Source organism: Triticum urartu, chromosome 1 (genome assembly GCF_003073215.2).
Source record: "Triticum urartu cultivar G1812 chromosome 1, Tu2.1, whole genome shotgun sequence".
NCBI classification, from domain to species: Eukaryota; Viridiplantae; Streptophyta; class Magnoliopsida; order Poales; family Poaceae; genus Triticum; species Triticum urartu.
Window position 1 is genome coordinate 221,661,510 of NC_053022.1, and position 26,127 is coordinate 221,687,636.

A 26,127-nucleotide genomic window follows, 5' to 3' on the forward strand; every position below is an offset into this window, starting at 1 on the left:
CCCATGGTGTTCAACCCCGAGGACCTTGTGTGCGTACACCATGCAAAGAACGTTTCCCCAATGAGCGCAAGTCCAAGCTCCCACCTCGTGTTGATGGACCATTCGAGGTGCTAGCTCGCTACAATAACTATGCCTACAAGATTGATCTCCCGCGCGACAAGTACATCGTGAGCTACATCTTCAACGTCAAAGACCTATCTGCCTTCCATTGTGATGGAGTTAATGATCCGAGGTCGAGTCTTCCCGAGAGGGGGGAGATGATGCGGAGCATCCTACAGTCATCCCCATGGACGTACCCTCATCTCCCAAGACACCAAGTGAACCAATGACTAGAGCTCGTGCAAGGGCCATTGAAATCGAGGTGAACTCGCACTTCTCTGAGCTTACACACTCCGCATGGGAGACATGGCTACTACCTCAAGAGGAGACGCTGCGTGTGATCATGTACTTCGAGGATGGCCATGGAGCCACTATGAACAACGGACAAGATAGTGAGGACGCTAAGCACGAGAAGCAAGAGAAGGAGCTGACGGCCAGCTACAGCCACCGGATGACCGGTCCTTATCAGACGTTCGGCGCCCTAAGGATCAATCAGCCAGATGGCCCAGCCGACGAACCCTACAGCGGTCGGACGACCGGCAAGTACTGGACGTCTGACATCCTCCAGCAACTGAACGACGGCCCTCCTCCGAAACTCCGGTGCCACTAGTCTAGTACTAAAATAGCGGAAGAAGGAATCCTTCTAGATGTCCGAGCCCCGGACATCCGATGTCCTCCTGACAACCGGATGCTCGTGAGCCACCGGATGACTGGTAACCTCCGGACGTTCAGAACTGCCTGTGTGCAGCCACTCTGGTTTGGACCCATTTATCCCCCTCTCTCCTCTAGACTATATATACCCCTTCACTTGGATGAAGTGGGGTTAGCAAAGTATATTGATATTATCTAGAGAGAGCTTTGCTCATCTTCCCCTCCTCTTGGAGACCAAGATCTCTTAGGAGAAGATCCCTAAGTGGATATCAAGACCTCCCTTGTGGAGAAGACTATTATCAAGACTTCATCTCCTTTGGATTTGGGAAGGACCTTACCAATGTGCTATTTTCTCTTGATTGTTCATCTCATACTTGTGGGTCTCATGTATGCTATTCTGGTGGATGTGTGATTTGGGTTTTATTTGAGTAATTCCTCTTGTTGTTCTTGTTGATTTCCCCCTTTACCCCTCGAAGTGGGAACATATCATCAATTGGGGTTCCACCCTACATCAAAAGCTCAATAAGGCAACCTCAGTTTCGATAGCTCTTGCACACGCTCTTGTCATCGGTCCACTTGGTGTTTGGGGTGATGATGGAATGACCATGGGGATGACCGAAGGATGCTTTGAATCAGGTGTGGTACAATGCGACATCGCAGAGGAGGCGGGGAGGTGGCGGCATGACGAGAGGAGGAGGTGCATCTGGCTACAAAGGGATCGATGAAGGAACGCTCATGGTGGTGGCACGCGAAGGAGGATCGAGATTCGGGGGAGAAGAGGAGGGATGATCCTGGCTAGAGAGGGCGAGCGGTTGGCGCACATCAAAGCCAGCCACATCGGCCCCCATCCCCACTTCCCAAGCATAGCCGCAACCGACACACAATGCCGAAAACGCTGGAAAGAAGCCACACATCATTTGGCAGGTGGGCCCCACAAAGAGTAAAAATCGTACACACAGTTAGAACGTTAGCCCAGATGCATGAGGTAGCAGTAATTCGTGGGAGCTAAGTAACTTAAGAGTGACCTTTTCCGTAATAAAAGATCTATTGAAGTTTTTCTTTTTGGCAAAAACACTTCGCGAGCAACGGTTCGAAGCCCTTTCACCATTGCGAGCAGTCCCACACCACGCCAGTTCCCACGTTATCATGCAGACAACAGAAGACGACCGAGTGACTAACAATGAATCATTAGCGTGATTTTTGAACAATCTTTTTTTGTAGTTTGCAACTTTGTGACTATTTGAACATAACGCACAATCTTATGTACCTTGCACTTGCCTCATCTCTACCGTTGGCCATATAGCAAAGTCCATAATAAATCGAGCAACTCGGACTTTTGGCGCACGGGGGCAATGGAGCACATTACTTTAAACAACTCAAATAATGCTATATTTTTAACACAAGTATATATGGATGTTCTCTAGGTACTCCCTCTGTTTCGAAATAATTGAAGTTCCGGATTTGTCTTAAGTCAAACTTCAGTAAGCTTGACCAGTTCTATACAAAAATATATCAACATCTACAAATAAAATTTTTTGCTTTATTAGATCCATTATAAAATGTATTTTCATATTATATGTAGTTGTATTTGATATGGTAGATCTTAGCAAAATTTTCTAGAGACCGAATCAAACTTTAAAATGTTTGACTTAGGACAATACTTTAATTTTTTTTGCGGGTAATTTTAATTATTTTGGAATGAAGGAAGCACATGTTAAATTTCGTTCAATAATAACGCTACACAAAAAAGCTGGTACCATAAATAAATCTGAATTTTTTGAACCATGAAAATTACTACCTACGTAACATTTTCAAACTTGAAAAAGAAGGTGCTCGTAATGCACCTGCTCCAAAGCGACTTCCGTACTCAGAAGCCTTTTCGAGCTATTTAAAAGGCAAGGCGAGACGCCAACGCTGAGGCCAGCAACACATCTTGGGCAGTCTTCATTCCTCTCCTCTCCAACTCGTCGCAGCCGCAAATCGCAAGGACAGCAGGAGCTAACCCGACGAGGCCACGCGACCACCACCCACCGGTCTAGCGCCTCCTCGTCGTCGCCGTTGCTTCCCGCCCGTTCCCTCGGTTCCGCCTGAAATCGCGATGGTGAGAAATTAAATTAACCTTTGCTGGTGGGCATGTCCATTTCCTCTAGCGCGTGTCGGTGAGTTGAGTTGCTGAGATCGGTGTGGTTGGTGCAGACGAAGAAGCAGCGCAGGGAGGCTGGCGCCAGGCGGCAGCAGCAGGCCCGCCAGCGGCTGCGGCCGCCGCCGCTGCTGCAAGCGCGCGACGAGCGCTCCGTCTCATGCACCACCTTCAACATCCTCGCGCCGATCTACAAGCGCATGGATTCTGAGGTGAGCTGGATCTTACCCTTTTCCCTCCCCTTGGAATCCACTTGTTTCATCTTGTGTTGGGAGGAGTTGCCGCCGGTATTTTGTTGGATCGGTAAAGTAACGTGTCCGTGGGCATTGGGCACAGAATGGCAGGGAGAGCCAGAACAGGGCCAACTGGTTTAGCAGGAATGAGAAAATCATCGACCGCCTCCTCGGCGATCGCTCCTCCATCATCTGCCTCCAGGTGAGGGGGATTGACCGATTATTCACTTCCATGGATGTTTGCGCAAGGATGTGATTGATAGGTTGTCTTGGTATTGTGTCAGGAGGTGTGGTTGGGGAATGATGAGCTAGTAAACATGTACGAGAAGCGGCTCGGTGATGCGAATTATACGCTGTTCAAGCTAGCCCGCACAAATAACCGCGGAGATGGTGAGCTCTCTCTCTCTCTCTCTCTCTCTCTCTCTCTCTCGCCCATTTCAGGTAGTATTATGACAAAGTATCTTGTGGTATGGATTAAGTAAGTTGACGTGTGTTGTTCCTTTTAGCCACCACCGTCTATTTTGCCTGCTCCATCCAAATGGTTGTTTGTTCTGAGATTGCTATAAATATTACTTGTAAGCTGTTATGTTCAATGCCTTCGATACTGATACATGCAATATCTGTCAGTAGCCATGATTGGCTGTTTTGTTCTGGAATTTATCGGAGAAAGCACATTCAATTTCTTAACTATAGCGTTGTTACAGAATGCTACTGGGATCAGTCTGCAAATTTTCACTCAAATTGTATATTCCCCACCCAGGTCTTCTAACTGCTGTACATAGGAATTACTTCTGTGTCTTGAACCACCGGGAGCTTCTTTTCAATGATTTTGGAGATCGAGTTGCTCAGCTATTGCATGTTGAGTCAGCCATACCTTTCTTGCAAAATCGGAGCAGCAGCTATGTCCAGCAGCAGAGCCTCATCGTGAACACTCATTTGGTGTTTCCCCACGATCACAGCCTTTCAATAGTTCGACTGAAGCAGGTATGATTAGTATGTTGTACACTTAATCATTCAGCCTGCCAATATTTCAGCATGGTATGTAACAATTGACTGCCGTGTCCATGGTAGGTATATAAGATCCTTCAGTACATAGAAGCTTACCAGGAAGAGCATAAACTTGGTCCAATGCCTATCATCTTATGTGGGTGAGTATGCAGTAAACATGCTATTTTTTACGTTCTTCTATGAATATCAGAGTGAAATATTAACATATGATCAGGGCATTCATATTATAGTGATTGGAATGGAAGTAAGCGCGGCCAAGTTTACAAATTTCTTCGTTCACAAGGATTTGTTTCATCATATGACACTGCTCATCAGTACAGTGACAGCGAAGAAGATGCACACAAGGTAACAGGACAATTCTGTTTTACTACTAATGCTTGATAGCCCAGCAACGCTTAATATGTATGTATGGTTGCATTGTATTCTAATTTTCTCCTCCTTTACCTCTTCTTGAGTATAGTGGGTGAGTCATCGGAATCATAGAGGGAACATCTGTGGAGTTGATTTTATATGGCTTCTGAATCCAGACAAGTGCAGGAAGCCCCTGAAAACTAGCTGGAATGAAGCTGTCTTTGGTATTATCAAGGTAAGCAAACATGATCAACACTGTGTCATTAATTAAAAAAAGGCATACTATAGCTAAAATAGTATTACGTTCGTTGTCTCTTAACTCTGAAAGTCTAAACTGTTCTCTTTTCAGTATCTTCTTCTCCAAGTTGCATCCCTTCCGGAGGAGAATGCATTTGCACTTCTCAAAGCTGACAGTTCAGATGATCGTATCACATATTCAAGCTTCTGCCAGGCACTTTGTCAGGTATTAAGGACACTATGTGTGTGCTATGTAGAAAACACTTACTCCCTCCGTCCCACTATGTAAGACGTTTTTTGACACTACAGTAGTGTAAAAAATGTCTTACATTATAGGACAGAGGGAGTACTTTAGAAAATACTTTTTCTAATGCTACAATAAATGCAGTTAGGAATGGTCCACCCCGATCGTGTAAATTCTGAAGAAATGGAAGATCTATGGAGTGAAGTTGACCACGATGGGAATGGTGCTGTTGACTACAAAGAATTTCAGGTAATTACTTGTGCGTGTCTTTTCTTTTTGGGTGGGTGGTGGTGGGGGTTGGGGGGATTCATGTCACATGGAAAGATATCTTGGTTTCAAAATTTGAATATGTAGAATAAAATGCTAATGCAAGATTATAGACGACACACCGAGGCATGCTATTTGTTAACAAGATTCACGCTACATCCCCGGGGCAATGACTACGGGCGCTCCTCCCCAAGATACCGCAACACCGGCCGCCTGTTCGCACATGAACACGTCACCGTGTACCTCCAATACCGAGGGTGATGCACCGCAGCTCACATCGAAGGAGACCCGTCCGGAAGCACGGTATGCAAGCAATCCGACGGGTGCTTCTGAGGACCCGAAACCCCATGCGCCCGGGAGGGACCCCGTCTGGACGCGCGGCGGCTATGGGCTGCCCTAGGTTGATTTGCTCGCCCTAGAGCCTCGAGGATCGCTGCCCTTCAACATGAAGAATGAATGGAGAACGGGAGAAAGAACAAGGGAGAGATGTAAAAACTAGGGTAAAAAGTAGTATATTGATATGTCGATTGTGTGTTGTTCAATCGGCCGTCACCTCCCATCTATTTATGAGGCGGCTGGACTTCCCGTACAAGAAAAAGACTAAAAAGTCCGTCCAAAATGTCAAAAACCCTAACCTAACTTGGACAGGAGTCTTTGGCAATTTTCCAGATCAACTCGGAGCCACTGAGTGGTTCGTTTCGGTCCCTCCGAGTGAACGTTGCCAACCTTCTGTAATTTTTCGGATCAACTCGGTCTCACTGATTGGTTTGCTTCGGTCCCACCGAGTGAACGTTGCCAACCTCCTCTAATTTTCCAGATCAACTCGGTCTCACCGAGTCAAATCAACTCGGTCGGTCCGAAATGACTCTGCAGCTTCTGTTTCTGACATTGTTTTGCCTCCATAGGTTGCATACAACCTCGGATTAAGGCGATTTTTATATCAAAATCAACCGTTTCGATGAGACGCACAACTTTTGTGTTGAAACATTTTCCATCAGAGGCCATCTTAATCGAGTTTCTGGCCACTATATAATCTGATGTCCACAAGATCATCTCTGCAATTGTCACAACTTTTGCATCCGAGCTCCGTTTCGGACCATCTTCGTATCCATCTTGATCTCCTTGAAGAGAGCTATCCGGAGGTGACTTTCAATCATAAGTTTGAATTTAGTCTTGATATAGCCTAAGCTACTTTTATGACTGTGCCACTTTTGAGCGTCAACACATGCCCCCCTGTTTTTTTGGCAAAGCTAGCGTGCCGAAAAATAACCTATATTGTGTTTTTTCTAAGGACGATGTCAACACTCCATCGGCCATTTATATGTGCTTAGGGCGATAAATCTATATTGGCCATGTTCATGCTTAGGGCGATAATTCTATATCGGCCATTGATTTTAACTTCTTGTTTACATGATACCTTGGAGCCGATTACCACCAATCGGCTTTAAAGAGATGGGAATGAACCCGTTCCTTGTGGCACTAAGGAAATCAAATTCCGAGAGGTCACGCCCTGTTAAGCAAGTAACATCGGGATGATTCCAATCCACTGATGCATCGGCCAAAGCAACACAAGCCGAATTATCCGTGTGAATGATTTCTACCTCACTGTTGACCCAGTTGCGGCCTAATATAACATTATAGTTACCTTGCACCTCGGCGATGAAGAATGTAGTGGCCAAAGTTTTGCTTCCCACATTGAGTTCCATGCACATCACACCTTTGGCCTCTGTCTTTTCTTTACCCTTAATTCCGTTAAGTACCATATTGGTCTTCACCAATGCATTATTATCTAACCCCAACTTTTTGAAGACCGAATAGGGCATAAGATTTACCACAACACCACCATCAACGAGCATCCTAGCAACCGACGATCCATTAATATGACCTTTGAGGTACAATAGCTTCAAGTGTTTCACCGGTTCTTTTGGCTTCTCGAAGATAGCGTTCTTAGGACCAAAATCCAGCTGGGCCACCTCTCCTTCACCTATAGCACCCAACTCGGTAGGTAAGTAATACACCATATTAATATCCATACCTTCCCGAACCGGCGTAGATTCGTAATCCACCATCTCATCTTCATCTCCCAATGTGTATATTGGACCTGAAGTTGTTTATATTGAGCATGGCCCTTGGCCTTTTGTATTCTAGCCTCTTGGCATTCTCTTGTACATGTATATATGATGGCTTTGGCCTCCTAATAATATCAAGTTGCATATTTCCCTAACATGGTATTAGAGCTTTAGGTTTTTTCCGCACGCGCAACTCGTGCTTCCTCCGATCCCATCTTGCGTCCACAGGTACTCTTGGCCGTCGCTGTCTTCTTCCCTGCCGGCAGCCACTCCTTCCCCGTGGCTGTCCGCTGGTGCACCAACCTGCTCGATCCAGCCCCAACACCACCACATCACACCACCACTTCTCACGCTACCACATCTAGCCACTTCTCTTCACCACGCCACAACCAGATCGAAGGGAGAGAAGAAGAGATCAAGGGTCAAGGGAAGATCGGGAGTACCAAGGAGATCGCGGGTATCTGATTCCCTGCGCAAACAACACCTCATCCGGCTCACCCCACCCAGGGCGCCGGCCCTTCCTCCCTGCCAGGCCGCCCCCGAGAAGGCCCTCCGCCGTCGCCGGTGATCAGGCCGCCGCCCGCTGCCTATCCGGCGCTGCTCCTCCGGCCGCCGCCGGCTTCGCTCCATCTCGCCCATCGGACTCGCCCGTTTTTCGCGTGCTGGTTCTTCAGTGCCGCCGGCGACCCCTGCAGGCTTCGCATCTGCCTCTTCCGCCCGTCCGTCCGTGAACACCAGTCAACCGCCGCCTCCATTCGTGTCGAGGCCGCTTCGTGTGTTATGCTGTGCGTGGCAACTCGGGACACGTTTCGGGCCTTTGCTGCTGTTGACACTTTGGCCCTGTTTCGGGCGTGGTCTATTGGATTGGAGTTTTGAGTAAAAAAAAGAGAAAAAAAAGTAAAAAAAACTGGTAAAATGCTTTTGTCGGGTACACCTCTTCATCGCCGCTCGATGTTTTTTGACGGTGTTCCATACATTGATGCTGTCTCGCACATGCGCCTTCTCTCGGTGCTTGGTGCTCGCCCGTTTGAAGATGGTGGTTGTCGCTCTACTTCGACACATTTTGCGACTTCCGCCGGTGTTGTTGGCCGCTCTACATCGACTCCTCCCGCGGCTTCCGCGCACGGCGGGGATCGCTCTGTGTCGACTCACCAAGTGGTTTCCACGTATGGCTCTACGTCGACTCGCCACTCTCGGTTGACTCTACATGCGGCTTCTACGGGTGGTGGAGACCGCTTATTATCGGCAGGTGTTTCTACCTCGACCTCTTCCGCCGTGTCCTTGTCTTCGTGTGAGATTGCGCAGCTGAAATCTCTGCTTGCTACTTGGGATTCTTCACCGACAAGTTCTGCATGTTCCGTGGCCGACTCTTCTGGCATTGAGAAACCACCTTCTACTCATTCAGGTACATCCCCATGGATTCTTGATACCGGAGCATCTTTTCATATGACATATGATACTTCCACTTTGACTTCCGTTCAACCTGTTGAGTCTCCTGTTCGCGTTCTTACGGCTGATGGCACTCCCCTCCAAGTAGCTAGTCGAGGCACTCTTACCACTTCTTCATTTCATGTTCCCTCTGTCGCTCATGTTCCTCGACTTACCATGCAACTCATATCTGGTGGTCAGATTGTTGACTCTAGTTGTAGGGTTATCCTCGACTTTGATTCGTGTTCTGTCCAGGATCGTCGCACGGGCGCTCTACTTGGTGCTGGCCCTCGACGCTCTGATGGTCTCTGGGAGCTTGACTGGCTACGTCTTCCTTCCGCTGCCACCGCTGCCAGTCCCATAGCCCCTGTCGCTGCATCTACTAGCTCTTTTCAGCAGTGGCATCACCGTCTTGGACATTTATGTGGTTCTCGTCTCTCATCTTTGGTTCAGCGCGGTGTTCTGGGGTCTGTGTCCGGTAATGCTTTGTTGGATTGTATGGGTTGTAGGCTTGGTAAGCAGATTCAACTACTGTATCCTCACAGTGAGTCGATGTCCGAGCGCCCTTTTGACCTTGTTCACTCTGATGTTTGGGGTCCGGCTCCCTTTGCTTCAAAAGGGGGTCACCGCTACTATATTATCTTTATAGACGATTTTTCACGGTACACTTGGATATATTTCATGTCTTCTCGTAGTGAGGTCTTATCTATATACAAAATTTTGCTGCCATGGTTCAAACTCAGTTTTCCACTCCTATTCGTGTTTTTCGCGCAGATTCAGCTGGTGAGTATATCTCCCATGCACTGCGAGGATTCCTTGCTGAGCAAGGTACCCTTCCTCGGTTCTCTTGCCCTGGTGCTCATGCTCAGAATGGTGTGGCTGAGCGCAAGCATCGTCACCTTCTTGAGACGGCACGCGCGATGATGATCGCTGCCTCTCTTCCTCCTCACTTCTGGGCTGAGGCTGTTACCACTTCCACATATCTCATTAACATTCAGCCATCTGCTGCTTTACAGGGCAGGATTCCTCTCGAGCGCCTTTCTGGTCGTTCTCCTGATTATTCGGTGCTTCGCTTGTTTGGTTGCGTTTGCTATGTTTTGCTTGCCCCTCGTGAACGCACCAAACTGACTGCTCAGTCTGTTGAGTGTGTCTTTCTCGGATACAGTGATGAGCATAAGGGCTATCGGTGTTGGGATCCCATCGGTCGTCGGATGCGTATTTCTCAGGATGTGACCTTTGATGAGTCTCGTCCCTTCTACCGGCGTCCATCCTCCTCGGCCTTTTCCACAGAGGATATCTCTTTTCTTACGTTTCCGGATACACCTCCATCTGTGCCCAGTATTCCTACTCTTTGTCCCGCTGTTGCAGATTCGACGCCGTCCTCTCCTACGGTTTCTTCTCCTCCCTCATCACATGACTCGCCACCTTCATCATCGCTATCTTCACCTTCTGCACCTTCATCACCAATATATCCCCCTTCTCCACCTTCATCGATACATTCCCCGTCCACGTCTCCAGTGATTCCACCTCTTCCCTCCTTTCCTTTTCATTATACTCGCTGTCCACGTATTGTGGATGAGTCTACTGATGTGCCCACTACTTCTGGTGTGTCATCTTCCTCCTCTCAACCGACTTATGGTCTTCGTTCTCGGCCTTGTCCGCCCCTTGACCGATATTCTCCTTCTCGCTATGGTCTTTCAACCGTTCTTGAGCCGACTTCTTATCGAGATGCTATTGTGCATCTTGAATGGCAGTTTGCGATGGCAGAGGAGATTGCTGCCCTTGAGCGCACCGGCACATGGGATCTGGTTTCTCTTCCTCCCGGTGTTCGTCCCATCACTTGTAAGTGGGTCTATAAGATGAAGACTCGCTCTGATGGTTCTCTTGAGCATTATAAAGCTCGTCTTGTGGCTCATGGCTTCCAGCAAGAGCATGGTCGTGATTACGATGAGACTTTTGCTCCCGTGGCCCATATGACCACTGTTCGTACACTTCTTGCCGTGGCCTCTGTTCGCCATTGGTCCGTGTCTCAGCTTGATGTGAAGAATGCCTTTCTAAATGGTGAGTTGCGTGAGGAGGTTTATATGCAGCCACCACCTGGGTATTCTGTTCCTGATGGCATGGTTTGTCGTCTTCGTCGCTCTCTTTATGGCCTTAAGCAAGCCCCCCGTGCCTGGTTTGAGCGCTTTGCCTCTGTGGTGACTGCCGCTGGTTTTTTGCCTAGTGCTCATGATCCAGCATTGTTTGTTCGCCTTTCTTCTCGTGGTAGGACTCTTCTTCTTCTGTATGTTGATGACATGATCATCACTGGCGACGATTCTGAGTACATTGCCTTTGTCAAGGCCCGCCTAAGTGAGCAGTTCCTTATGTCTGATCTTGGTCCTCTTCGTTATTTTCTTGGGATTGAGGTTTCGTCCACCTCTGCTGGCTTTTTTATTTCCCAAGAAAAGTATATCCATGATCTTCTTACTCGTGCGGCTCTTAGTGATGAGCGCACTGTTGAGACTCCTATGGAGCTCAATCTTAATCTTCGTGCTTCTGATGGTGAGCCCTTGTCTGATCCGACGCGTTATCGTCATCTTGTTGGGAGTCTTGTCTATCTTGCTGTCACACGTCCGGATATCTCCTATCCTGTCCATATTCTGAGTCAGTTTGTTTCTGCTCCCACTTCAGTCCACTATAGCCACCTTCTTCGTGTTCTACGATATCTTCGTGGCACGATCTCTCGTCGTCTCTTTTCCCCCCGTTCTAGCTCATTACAGCTCCAGGCCTATTCAGATGCTACATGGGCTAGTGATCCTTCGGACCGCCGTTCACTTTCTGCTTACTGTGTTTTTCTTGGTGGTTCTCTCATTGCCTGGAAGACTAAGAAACAGACTGCAGTTTCTCGTTCGAGTGCAGAGGCCGAGTTGCGAGCTATGGCTCTTCTGACGACAGAGGTGACTTGGTTACGATGGTTACTGGAGGATTTTGGTGTTTCTGTTACTACACCTACCACCCTCTTGTCAGACAGTACAGGTGCTATCAGTATTGCGCGAGACCTGGTGAAGCATGAGCTTACCAAGCATATTGGTGTTGATACTTTCTTTGTGCGCGCCGCTGTGCAGGATCATGTTATTGGTCTTCAGCATGTGCCTTCTGAGTTACAACTAGCAGACTTCTTCACGAAGGCCCAGACTAGAGCACAACATGGATTTCACCTCTCCAAACTCAGTGTTGTGGATCCACCATGAGTTTGAGGGGGGGTGTTAGAGTTATATTGAGCATGGCCCTTGGCCTTTTGTATTCTAGCCTCTTGGCATTCTCTTGTACATGTATATATGATGGCTTTGGCCTCCTAATAATATCAAGTTGCATATTTCCCTAACAGAAGTTTCCTCAACTGAAGGGGATGTTTCAGGTGGCATGGGCGATGTAATAGGGGTTGCATCATCCTCTTTTGGTGGTGTAGGTGTTGCTATAGCCAATGTAGAAGCATCTGCATTTTCTTTTTGTTTAGGCCTCCATACTTGTTTCGTGAGTGCCATGGGCCGAATTTCATTGAACAATTCGTCCATTTGCTTCTCTTCTTTGCGCTCTACCTTCTCGTGGTTCCTCATGCGTTTGTAATCTCCTTTTCATGGTCTTAGTTAAACCGGGAGGACACCACTGAGGTTGAGTGTATTTGGGATCCCTAGGTGTGGCCTTGCTTGTGCTGGCCTCATGATCATTAGCCATGGAACCCTTTTTACTGACCTTGCTTGGAGAATTTTTTGTTGGCCGATTAGCACCATGGCTCGAACGGCCTTGTGTGGGATAATAAAGCCTCTCGCGAACAGGCCTTCTAGGTGCTGCCCACCCCATATGAAAAGCATAAGGAGCCATTGGGGGCTGCCCCCATCCTCCATTGAAGCCTCTCATATAATATAGCGCATAGGGGGGTTGTGACATCCATGGTGTCGGTGCCCATGACCCATATGGCCTTGCATAGCGTCGAAACTCTTGCTTCGGAGGCGATCTTGAACGCTTTGAATGTGATGGCTGATTAGAGCTAGAACCGGCCGCTTGACTTGCATATTTGGATAGCAACATATCAAAAGTTGGCTTGATTCGCTTGCGCTTAGCTTCACTCTTTTCCCACTTGCCAATTTCTGCATTCTTGGGCTTGATAAATTTAACATGAGTATCTTCTTGTACCTGTGGTTGCCCCCCGAGTGCAGGATTTTTTATGGTGATCTTCAATACTTCCTTGCCATCAGGTTGTTTATCAAGCACAACCTCTCTTCCCAAGACTTTGTCACCCTCCTTGCCTTTCTTGGGTTCACCAATAACAACATTATCTTTATTAGCAGATTTGGCTATGCTAGGCCGAATTAACATTTTCTTTTCCTCCAAGTCCATGGTGTTTATCGGGAAGGGTTGTTTATCAACTTGCATCTCAGCAAAATTCAACCGTCCTTCATTAATGGCCGATTGTATCTGTCGTCGAAAAACATTACAATCGGTAGTAGCATGAGAAAATGAATTATGGTACTTGCAATAAGCACGCCGTTTCAGCTCATCAAACGGCGGTATGGTGTGTGATATTCTAATCATCTTATCTTGCAAGAGAGCATCAAATATTTTATCATATCAAAAGTAAACTTCATCTCCTCATCAGATTCTTGCGAATCGGCTTAAGAGCATTGCATGTATAGGGTTTGGCCTTTGAGGACCAAACAAACTCAGTAGTATAGACATCAACCTCATCGTTCGAATTATCATCATTGTATTCAAGCATATGCATTCTAGGATGATCGGTTGTAGACTTATGAACCTCTTTACTTCGACTCTCTTGAGCCAAAACTTTTTGTAAGACTTGGTTAATATTCAAAAACTCATAACTTTCTAGCCTCTCTTTAATGTGAGTTTTTAAACCATTAAGAACAAGACCTGCCAAGTCTCTCTGAGTTATCACTAAGCTATAACATCGGTTTTTTATATCTCTCAATCTCTTGACATAATCGGTGATCGATTCATCATGTTTTTGCCTAACCGATGTTAAGATGTGACAACTTAAGCTCATTATCACTGCTATAAAAGTGATCATGAAACTTTTGCTCTAATTGTGACCATAAGAGAATTGAACCATGTGGTAAAGCAACAAACCATGAAAATGCGGTGCCAGTTAAAGATAAGGAAAATAAACGCACTTTCAATTCTTCTATGGAACCTGCTTCCCCTAACTGCGCTAGATACTGACTAACATGCTCCCATGTCGTTTTCGTGCCCTCTCCACTAAATTTAACAAAATCAGGAACCTCGTAACCTTGAGGGTACAAATCTGCATCAAAGTGTTCAGGATAAGGCTTTTGGTACACACAACTCTTTACTTTCGGCTCGTTTCCGGAAGTTTCTATAAACATCTTATGCAAATCAAATCCTCCCTTAATTTCACTAAAATTGGATCTGAGGTAGATGAAGATGCTCGTGGCAATGACATAGGAGCAACATGAGTACTAGCTGGTGGTGCAATTTGTGGGATGGGCGTCGAACCATAATTCGGCGGAAGACCAAACATGCTTGTGCCTATGGGTGGTGTGACAAAGTGATTCGGCGTTGACGCCGAATTGGGCACACTCATAATAGGACTAGGATATGTCGGTGTAGCCACAAGATGATTGGTTTGACTAGGGTAAAAATTCAACAACATATTATATTGTTGTTGCATAGGAGGTGCCGATGAAATAGGTAAAGTTTGACTAGGGTTTTTAGATATACCAACAGTGCCACTAGATGACGGAGGAATAGTTTTCTGAGCATTAGCACATGCTATGAAAGAATTGTATGTCATCACATTACCCTTGCTAACAAGACTTTCAATCACAGCCACTTGCTTTGGAGAAAAAACTTTACTCACAGTGATTTCATCTTGTTCATCAGTGAGAGGAGGAAAATTGACGTTTCCAACCGGAGTAATGTTGCCTTGATGGTCCTTCTTGAAATTTGCAAGAAACGCCTCCAAATCCTGCTCCTCGCGCTTCCTCTTTAGCGCCTCAAAATCCTCCTCAAGCTGTTTCTTGAGCGCTTCGTAGGCTTGGCGATGTTCATCCGATAGTTCATCAAGATCGGGCTTAATGATGTTATCGGTGCTAACTTCTGTGGGCTTGGGGAGATCCGACATGGTTGATAATGATTCTTGATCTTTCGTCCCTAGCGGAGTCGCTAAAAATTGTGTTCGCACACGAACATGTCACCGTGTACCTCCAACGCCGAGAGTGATGCACCGCAGCTCACGTCGAAGGGAACCCATCCGGAAGCGCGGTATGCAAGCAAACCGGCGGGTGCTTTTGAGGACCCGAAACCCCACGCGCCCGAGAGGGACCCCGTCTGGACACGCGGCGGCTATGGGCCGCCCTAGGTCGATTTGCTCGCCCCTAGAGCCTCGAGGATCGCTGCCCTTCAACATGAAGAACGAACGAATAACGAGAGAGAAAGAACAAGGGAGAGATGTAAAAACTAGGGTAAAAAGTAGTATATTGATTTGTTGATTGCGTGTTGTTCAATCGGCCATCACCTCTGATCTATTTATGAGGCGGCTGGACTTCCCGTACAAGAGAAGGACTAAAAAGTCCGTCCAAAACGTCAAAAACCCAAACCTAACTCGGATAGGAATCTTTGGCAATTTTCTGGATCAACTCGGAGCCACCGAGTGGTTTGTTTCGGTCCCACCGAGTGAACGTTGCCAACCTTCTGTAATTTTCCGGATCAACTCGGTCTCACTGATTGGTTTGCTTCGGTCCCACCGAGTGAACGTTGCCAACCTTCTCTAATTTTTCGGATCAACTCGGTCTCACTGATTGGTTTGCTTCAGTCCCACCGAGTGAACGTTGCCAACCTTCTCTAATTTTCCGGATCAACTCGGTCTCACTGATTGGTTTGCTTCGGTCCCACCGAGTGAACGTTGCCAACCTTCTCTAATTTTTTGGATCAACTCGGTCTCACCGAGTCAAATCAACTCGGTCGGTCCGAAATGACTCTGCAGCTTCTGTTTCTGACCTTGTTTTGCCTCCATAGGTTGCATACAGGTTGCATACGACCTTGGATTAAGACGATTTTTATATCAAAATCAACTCTTTCGACGAGACGCATAACTTTCGTGTTGAAACATTTTCTATCAGAGGCCATCTTAATCGAGTTTCTGGCCATTTTATAATCTGATGTCCACAAGATCATCTCTGCAATTGTCACAACTTTTGCATCCGAGCTCCATTTCGGACCATCTTCGTATCCATCTTGATCTCCTTGAAGAGAGCTATCCGGAGGTGGCTTTCAATCATAAGTTTGAATTAGTCTTGATAGAGGCTAAGCTACTTTTATGACTGTGCCACTTTTGTGCGTCAACACTGCCCGAGCGTCGGCACAAGCCGTCGGCTCCCCTGTGTACCTACTGCTATCAAGTTGTCATAGGTTACAACTTGTGGTGCCTCTCGATATAAGAGGCATAGGACATAACGTGTCCGACACTTACACGACTTGTACCTATCCACCAATTACAACTCCATGTCCATGTGATCCCTTGCGTACATAATATTCGACACAAGTATAACAAACTCCACCTTGGCGAATATTCTCCACCACCTAGAAGTCATCCATGCTCGAACCTCCATGTATTCCAGACTTGCTTTGTCTTATTTGTAGCTTACTGAGAGCTACCCGATGGGTCAGACCCGCCGCCACTGTGGGACTCCACCGCTACTCCTACAGCTCCACTCTTCATGGTTCCACCTGCAATAGTGCTCCCTTGCAACTTGTAAAGATGCAAAGCCGTCCTCTCTCCTATCATCACGATTACCCCATCTTCCATGATTTTCATGGTCTTCTTATCCCGATCACAACGGAATTCCATACCACCAGCATGAAGAACACCAAGCGAAATTTGATTCCTTCTTAGCCTTGCCACATGCCTGACTCCTCGAAGCATCTGCCCAACTCCGTCAAACATCTTGACTTTGATGTCACCTACTCCAGCAGCACGATAACCTGTGTCATCGCCAACATAGGCTAAATCAAACCAAACTCACTAGACTTGTACGAAGAGAACCACTCCATGTTGGGCGTCGCATGAGAAGAGCAAGCTGAATCCAACATCCACACTTCAGTTTTTGTTGACCGTATGTCTAATACTACGAGGGCATCAGTACTGCTGTTCGAGTCATCACCATGAGTAGCCAGGTTATCACTTCCCCACCCTTCAGTTCTGGGCATTTCCTCTTTATATGTCCCCACTCCTTGCATCTGTAGCACTGCGCCTTTTTCTTCCTTTTCTTCTCCGTCTCTTGTCCCTTCCTGAGCTGATAACCTTTAACTGCCAACCCCAAACCTTCAGTACTCTCCTTTTCAGCGGCATTCTTTTGTTTCATCAACTCATGTCCAAGCAACGCTGCAGCGATGTCCTCATTATTGACGGTTGACTTCATAGGACGGTGGCAACGGAACAAGAAGTAGTGCCTTATCCTCGTCATCAGTCTTCACATCCAGACACGCTAGATCTGTGACCAACTAATTAAAGGCATTCACATGCTCTACAAGATCCAATCCCTCCTGCATCTTCAACCCATATAACTTTTCCTTCAAATACAGCTTATTGGTCGCTGACTTGGACATAGAACGACTTGCCAACTTGTCCCAAATTCTCTTAGGAGAATCTTCATCCATGACATTATACACGACCTGATCCGCAAGACAAAGCCGTATGGTAGCGGCCACCTGCACTTGCATATCCTCCCACACATCGTCGTCAACCTTGGCCGGCTTCGTCTCCTGCAAACCCTTCAAGATTCCCTGCTGCGCCAGAAGATCCTTGACTCTTGTCTGCCATAGACCGAAGTTACCCGTGCCATCGAATTTCTCCACATCAAACTTGGTGAACCCTGGCGCCATGCCGAGCTGCGATCTAACCGACCTGTTGCCGCCGATCTTACCGCCCTTGTTTTCCTCTGCGACTTCCTCACGAAAAAGATCATTGATCCCATATTCTTTGTCTGAAGCCACGCCGCAGTACATGATCTACCAAGAACCCTGACTTGCACCACACCCTATCTACCCTTCAGAAATCACCGTGGCTGGTCAAACTAGCTCTCGCCGAAAACTAGACCGGTCCACCTTTTTCCTGAATCTGCATATTGATTTTTGTGTGCACTTTGCTGCCTCCCTTCTCCAGCCTTTTACTTACGCTGGATCACCTGGGCTCCATCTTTTTCTTCCTATACACGGAAATAGAGTCACAGCCTGTTATAGTTTGCACCATATCCAATCTCGAACGGACCATCATGCACGCACAAGTATCCTTTTTTCTTTTTTCCCTTTTGCTAATCGCAAGCAGCAGCAGGCTTTGTTCCCTGGACCAAACACGTATACACGCACACATGTATCACCTTGTAGATTGGCTGGCTGTGTGTTAATCCCCTGAACTCCTGCGCCGATACGATTTCCTTTCTTTGTGCGGTGCACCTCATCCAAGGAGACCAGCTGCCACACGACATGAAGTCGCATACGCAGCCTCACGCCATAACCTTTCCTTTCATCTATCCACGTTCCTCAGAAAATTCTGCCGCTGATCTTGACGATAGCTTCGCCTTGTTCCGATCTTGGTTCTTTGCCAACGATCTGTAACTTGCCCTGTCGCGTGTACTCACAGCACGCCAACCTTGCTGAAACAGTCGCCACCTAGCACATCGCCTATGCACGAGACATTTCATACCCTGGCTACCCGCATCGCTGACACAATCGTCCAAGTGCCGCGCCGCCGCCCTTGTACAACACCAAGCACATCATCTCGATGCTCTCACACTCTGATCTATCCGGCCGTCCTCCACGTTTGGCCGTCGGCCTGATCGCGAGCCGAATCTGTCGCCTCCGCAACGTCTTCAACAACCACTACGCCGGTCCGATCGCCACGTCTAGCCGATCCTTACCGACCACAGCCCATCGAACGGTCCAGGCCTCCTGCCCTAAGTGGCTGACACCACCGACGGCATCCGCGATCGCCGCCATGCTCAACCTTGCGCCAATCGAACGGTCCCGGCACCCGTCGAGCATGATCCTCATACCTCAAGATGATCTTCCGCATAGTGTTCTCGCAACCTTGCTCATGATACCACTTGTTAAAATAAAACGCTAAAGCAAGATCATAGACGACACAACAAGGCACGATATTTGTTAACGAGATTAACCGATATGCCTACATCCCCGGGGCAATGACTATGGGCGCTCATCCTCAAGATACCGCAACACCCGCCGCCCGGGCGCTGGCATAGGTCGTCGGCTCCCCCGCATACCTGCTGCTATCAAGTCGTCATAGGTTACGACGTGTGGTGCCCCTCGATATATAAGAGGTCTAGGATATAACATGTCTGACTCCTACATGACTCATACCTATCCACACCAATTACAACTCCAAGTCCATGTAACCCCTTGCGTACATAACAATGCAAGTATAACAAAATAAACAATGATGTCAACAAGATTTAGAACGTAAAAAATATTAATGGCCAATTGGTAACTCGTAGCAGCACATGCCATGTGATTAAAATTTGGGTTCAACAGAAATTTGAAGTTCCATAAGGTCAGACCGGCCTTGGAAACTTATGGCAGAGCATGTTCTCGGTGAACACATCTCTAATGCCTAGGATGGATCTAAAATTTAATGGCAGATGACTGCAAATAGCCTGAAATTTCTTACAGTATTGGGAATACTTTGTGTATCAGCTTTGCTTGGACATGTTTTTTTACAGCCAGTATGCTCTTTATCAGTTACCTCAGAGTAAAATTGCAATGACAAAGAAAACTGAAATCATTGCGATTTAAGTTCATGACCACCTCAAATCTAAATGCCAAATGGCCAATGTTGTCCTATCTCTAATGTTTAAAAATATTTCTCAAACGTGGAATTATTCTACTCAGAATCTCCAGTTAATATTGTTTCTTAAACACTTGAAGCGGTGTATCTGGAGCCCAAAATGCTACAACCAAGAAGAGGAGGATGATACTGAAATCGACGTCGCTGAAGGAAGCATCGTCACATTTGAGCCGAACGACGAGACCTTTGGCTTCACTGTGAAGGAAGCTGTTCTGTTCCCCCCAGAAGTTGAGAAGGGCATGTGGCCTGAGAACTACAGCCTCTCAGATCACGCGCCCCTTACTGTGGTGTTCTCCCCTGTAAGAATGCCTTGCTCTCCACGCACTCCTCAGCACCCCTAGCTATCAAACGCCAGTACAGATGCAAGCTTTGTACAGTTTTAGGTATACGGTGAGATATACACCAGAGAAGCTTTATTTTAGGTACCGAAAGTGGTAAGAAGAGGCGACAGACATGAGTTGCTGTTGGCCTACCTTTTGGGGCATGCTGATGATGTCTCTGCGAACAGTTTGTATCCAAAGCTGTCTCCACATGTTCATAAATGTAAATTTCTCTCTCTATTCTTGGTGTAAGATAAACTGAATTGTGAGGGCTTCACACGGAAATTTAGGGATAACTGCTGATTAAGATCTAATTAGCTTGTTGTGTTGTTTTCTCCAGTCAAATCATAGCATGAGTTCCCTCCAAGATTGATATTCTATATATGCTTTTTCTTAGATCTATCACGTTCTAAACAATTTTTAGATTGGTTGTACCACATGCAACCCCTGGAGAAACTGGGAAACAATGCCAGCTTTTACCCTTTTTCCTCCTTGAAGCGTTAGCACATGATTTTCTTGTTTTTTTAGAGAAACTTACAATCTATTCATGGTCATTTATGGAAGTACATAGAACATGAGGTAACCAAAATTACAAACATAGCTTTGGACCACTTAACGACAGCTACAAGCACTAGAGTGAGCCAAAGGCATGCCACTGTCAACCCCTCTCTTATTGGAGCCTGGCAAACCTTATTTCTGTAGATAGTTGGAAAGTGTCCGACCCGCAAAAAAAGGCCCCATAAGGCTTACCCGCAAAAAAGGTCCCATAGGACCAAAGAGCAGTAACCATCTTCGATGAAGAGTTGTAGATAGAAAGGATCAAACTTGTAAACATACGAACACACACAGACAAAACGAAGATTGGATCTAAATGGGGTGTGTTTGATTGCCTTCTCCAACAGTACCTGCATTTCAAAGCCATCTCAACCCAGCCTGAGCAAAAACAAGCAAAAAACCAACATTTTGCATGTTGTTTGGTTGCCTTCATTGCATCGATTTTTTAGAGAAACTTCCAATCTATTCATGGTCATTTATGGAAGTACATAGAACATGAGAGGTAACCAAAATTACAAACATATCTTTGGACCACTTACCGACAACTACAAGCACTAGAGTGAGCCAAAGACATGCCACTGTCAACCCCTCTCTTATTGGAGCCGGGCAAACCTTATTTTTGTAGATAGTTGAAAAGTCGTCCTACCAGCAAAAAAAGGCCCCTGGAGATGGGAAAGCTACTCTTTTCTGGAAGGATAGATGGATCATGGGCGGGCGAGTCAGAGATATAGCACCAATAATATACGGTCGGGTTCCAAAACGTGTGCGGCAATCTAAGTTGGTGGCGGAGGTGTTGCGGGATGGCAGTTGGGCACTGCATGTTGGCATAGAACTGTCACTGGAGGCCCTGGATCAATACCTCCTCCTGTGGACTTGCGTTTCAAGCATTACACTCGATGATGAAACTCCAGACTCTATGCGGCGAGGTTCTCCGGATGGCAAGTTTCACCAACTACGGACTTCACCTGGCAATCCAAGGCACCGCTACGGTGTCGTTTTTTCAGTTGGCTAGCCCTAAAGGATAGATGTTGGACGTCGGATAGGCTTGCACGGCGCGGCCTACCTCACCAAGCAGCCTGCCCCATGTGTGATCAGCAACAAGAGACTATGCAGCACCTGATGTTGGAATGTAGCTTTGCGAAACAGATTTGGCTGGCGGTGAGCAGACTTGCTAACAAGGTGGAGCTCCAACCCAAACATGGGGAATCGCTTGAGCAATGGTGTTTGTGGCAGGAGGATGCCTCGGCTAACCGAAAAGCGCACAGAGCTAAATGTCTGTTGGTCATGTGGACAATCTGGAAACATAGGAACGACGTGGTGTTTAATGGAGCAACGCCGTCGTTTCAACGCTCCATGCAGTGGATTCACGGGGAAGGACAACTTTGGGCGAAAGCGGGTCTCTTTAAGGAGGATAACATAGGGTTTGAGGTAGCTCCAGTTGCGTGGGATGTGAGCGAGTAGTTACCGTTGGTAGTCGGAGGGTAGGCGGGAAATCCGCTTGTAAATAACCTTGTAATGGTGGACATGGGTTTCGTACCCTTTCTTCTCTAATGAATGATACACTCTCTCGTGCGTATTCGAGAAAAAAATAAGCACTTTAGGGTGGGTGTTTGGTTTCCTGCATATGTGCTTAAGGGTTGAGCAGATGCAAACCACAACTGTTTGGTTGCATATACGTTTGTGTTCTGCTCACCCCATTTAAATGTGCACCACATTAGCAGCACAATAGCAGGCACAACTGATAAGAGGCAAATTGATGTAGGGTGGAAACCCTAAGGCTGATCTTTCACGAAATGGAGGGAATCCTACGAAGAACACAAAGAACGCGAGGGAAAACACGAGGAAAAACACTCAAATCAACGGGAACGATCACACATGTGCTGGATCCATGAACATAAAGGGTGATACAAGATCCAAATGCAACAAAGGACGATACAAGAGGCGGCAGTTCTTCTCCGTGAGGAGGTCTTGAGGGGTCTTCCCGTGAGGGGTCTTGAATCCACTTTGGGGATCTTCTCCGTAGAGGTCGCGGTCTCCGAAGGAGAAAGTATCAAGTGGATGAGCAAAGCTCTATCTCCAAAATGAGCTATCACTAAGGATGGCAATGGATCGGGTTTGGATCGGGTTGAACAATATGGAATCCATATCCATATTCATGAAGACAGTCTTTGCCCGCCCATGAAAAAATCCACGGATGAAAAATTGTGTCCATGTCCAAACCCGATGGATACCCATACCCACTGAATATCCACTGGGTCCTCTCAAGACTAAAGAATGGTCTATAAGATGGAATAATGAAATCGCATCACACAAAACAAAGTGTCTTCAACCCCTTTATATAAATGATCCATACGTTTTTATATGCTTTTCTGTTACTAGTAACAGAATAATATTATGTTACCCTCCAACCCTATAAGGGCGCGACGCGCATACACCATAGAATCTCCCCGACCCAGCCCGAACCTAACCCACCTCCTTTTGCCGAAGGCAGCCGTCGTGGGCGAGCGAGCGACGGCGTCTGCCGAAGCGAGGGAGCCCGCGGTGCCGTGACTGGCCGCCGACGGATCCACCGCCGCCGTCCCCTTCCTCGCTGGCAAAGCAATGACGGGGCCGTGATCCCCGCCTCTTGCCTCCCTCCCTCGCCGGGGCTACTTCAGGCCTTGTTTGGCACGAAGGGTTTACAAGCCCCAAAGGGGCTGGGGATTATTGAGGATTTGGTGAACCCCTCCCCGGCACCAAATCCCCTTCCGCCTCCCAAGCCCCTTCCCCATCTATTCATATATGAGTGTTTGGCATGCAGGGACAAATTTGGTCCATTTTTAACATGAACTTTCAACAACACACTGATAAATCCGATCTTTACTACTGTACAGGCTGAAGCATCAGTGGCCATATCATCAAGTACTACTAAAACCAACAAATCATAATCTTTAAGATCAATGGTGTCTAAACTAAGAACATCAAAGGCCATACAACACGATCAAATCATAGTTTAAACATCATATGTCAAACACAGGCATGCATCAGCATGTACCAACAACACCTAGGGTGCAACACAAACATCACTTAAATTCGGTTTCTGCTTCCCAGCATAGTTTCAGTTTCGCAACGACGCTGACACACATGCATCACTTCAGTTCCATCGCATCCCTGAAAGCAGCAAGTCAATCAGAACATTAGACATACCAGTCAAACAATTCACAACTACAAGAGTACTTCAAATACTTTCGCAAGAAAGAAAAGGAACAGGGGGGAAATATGGCATGGAGTCTGTTTCTTATACTTCATGATCTGAAACAGATGGACTCGCTCTCCTTTGTCAAAAAGTATAACAAAATTTATATGTGATGTACTTGAGCCAGATTTAACTTGATGCAAACAGAGAAAAGCAAGCTCTATCATTAGGTCACATAGATATCTCACATCAAGTACTAGCACTGAAAACTCACGACTAAAAATTTATACGTACAGACCATATATACACTGCAGAGAAAGGTTGACAGAAACTCTTTGCATATACACTGCAGATCATATATATGTACAGATCAAAACTAAAAATTTATATGCACAAAACATATATACAACTAAAAAATTTGATTTAGTATGATTGTTCACTACCAAAGTGTATCTATTTCTCTAACAAAAACACTACAATTACTTTCTTGCTGATTGCCCAACAGTATGGTTCAGTTTCTTCCTGTTATTTGCCCTTTATTCAAATTAGTATGCAGACAAAGCATATTCACAAGAAAAACATGTTTGTTCCAAGCTAATCAGGAACATGAGCTTATGTATATTCTCAGTTCGGAGATGAGAAATTGATTTCTAGCTAATCAGGAATAGGAGCTTAAGAACAAGACCAAGCAAGCAAGAACATTATGAACCAGATCAAAATACCTCTTCTAGGTAGGCAACTCATCCATTTCGCTCCGAAGCCACATGACCGCACTCTCTTCTTGAAGATTGATGAACATGTAAGATAAGAAAGAGCTCGCTATTACATTATAACAAAGAGCATCATAAATGTTTGTTCTAAGCTAATCAGGAATAAGAGCTTAAGTATATTCTTAGTTCAGACATGTGCATGCATAAAATCAGTTAGCAACCACATAAATATACTACAACTAGTCATCTCAGATGAGAAATTGATTTCCAGCTCGTGTCTGCATGCATTTTACTCATCTTAGCAAATCACACCAGTAACAGTTAACTTCGACCAGTTTTGAATTTCATCAACATCTAACACAAGACATTCCCTGCTATATTTTTAGCACATAGTGTCAAAATTAATCAGACTGATGATATACCAATGAAACTTATGTGCAGCAAAATGATTCTCTCCTCACATTTCTGCACTACATCCAATTATCAATATCTAACACAAAATGGTTGGCTGTATTTTGTTACTTTGTTATCAGATATGTACTATATGCTAATAATAATGGGATTTTTTTACTATGGAGTATAAAATCAGTACCGGAAGGTAGAGATCCTACTTGAGCATCTACATGTATAATTTTAAGGCACACATAAATGACATCAAAAAAGGGTTGGAGTTGTCTTGAATAGTAGTCCAGATCTAGCAGCAACTAACTTCAAATAGGGGGAGGACGAATGTGATGGGGAAGCAGGCAGAGGAACAACAGGGAGGGCCTCTCACAGCGGTGGTACTGGAAAGGGGAGAGGAGCGTGGCTATCAGGGACGGTGTGCTTGGCGAGCTCGCAGGGGAGGACGAGGCGAACGGCGGATCGGCGGCGGCCATATTGAGAAACCCTAGATGAAGATGGAGGGGGGGTGTGCCTCGAGGGAGAAGGCCAACTTTCCCTAGGAAGAAGAGGAAGCAGGCATCCGACGGAGTTAGCAGCGACGGCGGCGGCGACGGCGGCGCCGCGCGGTTCTGGCCGTCTCTTGTGACCGCGGCCGCGTCTCGTCTCTCTTTCGCACGAGGCGTGTGAGCCGCGAGGTACCCCTCGGTGCTAGGAAGCCCCATGGATCGGGGAGGAACGGATGGGATATTCGGGGCTGACCCGGTTGGAGCCCAGTGCGCCAAACGGTACTCTTGGGCTTTTAGGGTCTTTTAAGCCCGACGGGGAAAATCCACTAAAAACCCCTTTGACCCCGGTGTGCCAAACAAGGCCTCAACATGAATGAGTTTTCAAGTCTGAAAGTGCAACTATCCCTGGGTGACTTTGGTAATTCGTAACAACATATAGCTCATTGAGCTAATGCTATTTTAAAATAAATATTTCAGGGAAGCTCAATGATTGGCATGACATGAATTAGAAAGTAAACCCCTCAAAATGCTAAGGACAAAAGATTGGCTCAAGCTCAAAGCACAAGACTCTACATTTTACTTTTAGTGATCCAAGATCACATTGAGTCCATAGGAAAAGACAACACTATTAGAAGGGGGTGAGGTGTTGCTTAATGAGTTACTTACTCGAAATGCTTAGTGATATGCTCCAAAAATCCTCAACTACTTTCTCATATCCACATATGTCCCAAACCAAAAGTCAAACTCGGCCCCACCAAAATCTTCTATCCGGCGCCACCGAGTTCACTTGACATAGCCACTGCCATAAATCCTAGTCACTTCGGTCTCACCGATAGGGATTTCGGTCTGTAGGATCGAAAGTATGTCTAGA

At 46.5% G+C, this 26,127-nt stretch overlaps 1 protein-coding gene and 1 long non-coding RNA gene across 7 annotated transcripts; one reads left to right on the forward strand and one right to left on the reverse strand.

The window, feature by feature from the left end:
- The first annotated feature begins 2,619 nt into the window (after positions 1-2,619).
- On the forward strand, positions 2,620-20,240 carry LOC125554660 (uncharacterized calcium-binding protein At1g02270). 4 transcript variants are annotated; one of them, XM_048718146.1, is made up of 11 exons: positions 2,620-2,851; positions 2,947-3,102; positions 3,227-3,325; positions 3,408-3,513; positions 3,884-4,107; positions 4,195-4,271; positions 4,362-4,476; positions 4,592-4,717; positions 4,832-4,945; positions 5,108-5,212; positions 19,651-20,240. In XM_048718146.1, the coding sequence occupies exons 1-11, from the start codon at positions 2,849-2,851 to the stop codon at positions 19,945-19,947; spliced, it is 1,422 nt and encodes a 473-aa protein (XP_048574103.1). In that variant the 5' UTR covers positions 2,620-2,848; the 3' UTR covers positions 19,948-20,240. The 4 variants fall into 4 exon arrangements, with proteins under 4 accessions (XP_048574103.1, XP_048574109.1, XP_048574115.1 ...); XM_048718152.1 differs by having other exon boundaries at positions 19,687-20,240; XM_048718158.1 differs by lacking the exon at positions 19,651-20,240 and adding an exon at positions 11,835-12,096.
- A 3,029-nt stretch (positions 20,241-23,269) lies between these two features.
- On the reverse strand, positions 23,270-25,528 carry LOC125554695. 3 transcript variants are annotated; one of them, XR_007304425.1, is made up of 3 exons: positions 25,076-25,528; positions 24,379-24,436; positions 23,270-23,631 (listed from the first exon to the last, which is right to left on the reverse strand). It is a non-coding gene; the product is annotated as an uncharacterized LOC125554695 (long non-coding RNA). The 3 variants fall into 3 exon arrangements; XR_007304426.1 differs by having other exon boundaries at positions 24,379-24,433; positions 25,142-25,526; XR_007304424.1 differs by having other exon boundaries at positions 25,142-25,525.
- Positions 25,529-26,127: the final 599 nt, after the last annotated feature.

Excerpts from the sequence above, each read along its gene's own strand:
- LOC125554660 (XM_048718146.1), top strand. Across the intron at positions 3,514-3,883 it reads CACAAATAACCGCGGAGATG|GTCTTCTAACTGCTGTACAT; the intron begins GTGAGCTCTCTC and ends TTCCCCACCCAG. Across the intron at positions 4,108-4,194 it reads CAATAGTTCGACTGAAGCAG|GTATATAAGATCCTTCAGTA; the intron begins GTATGATTAGTA and ends TGTCCATGGTAG.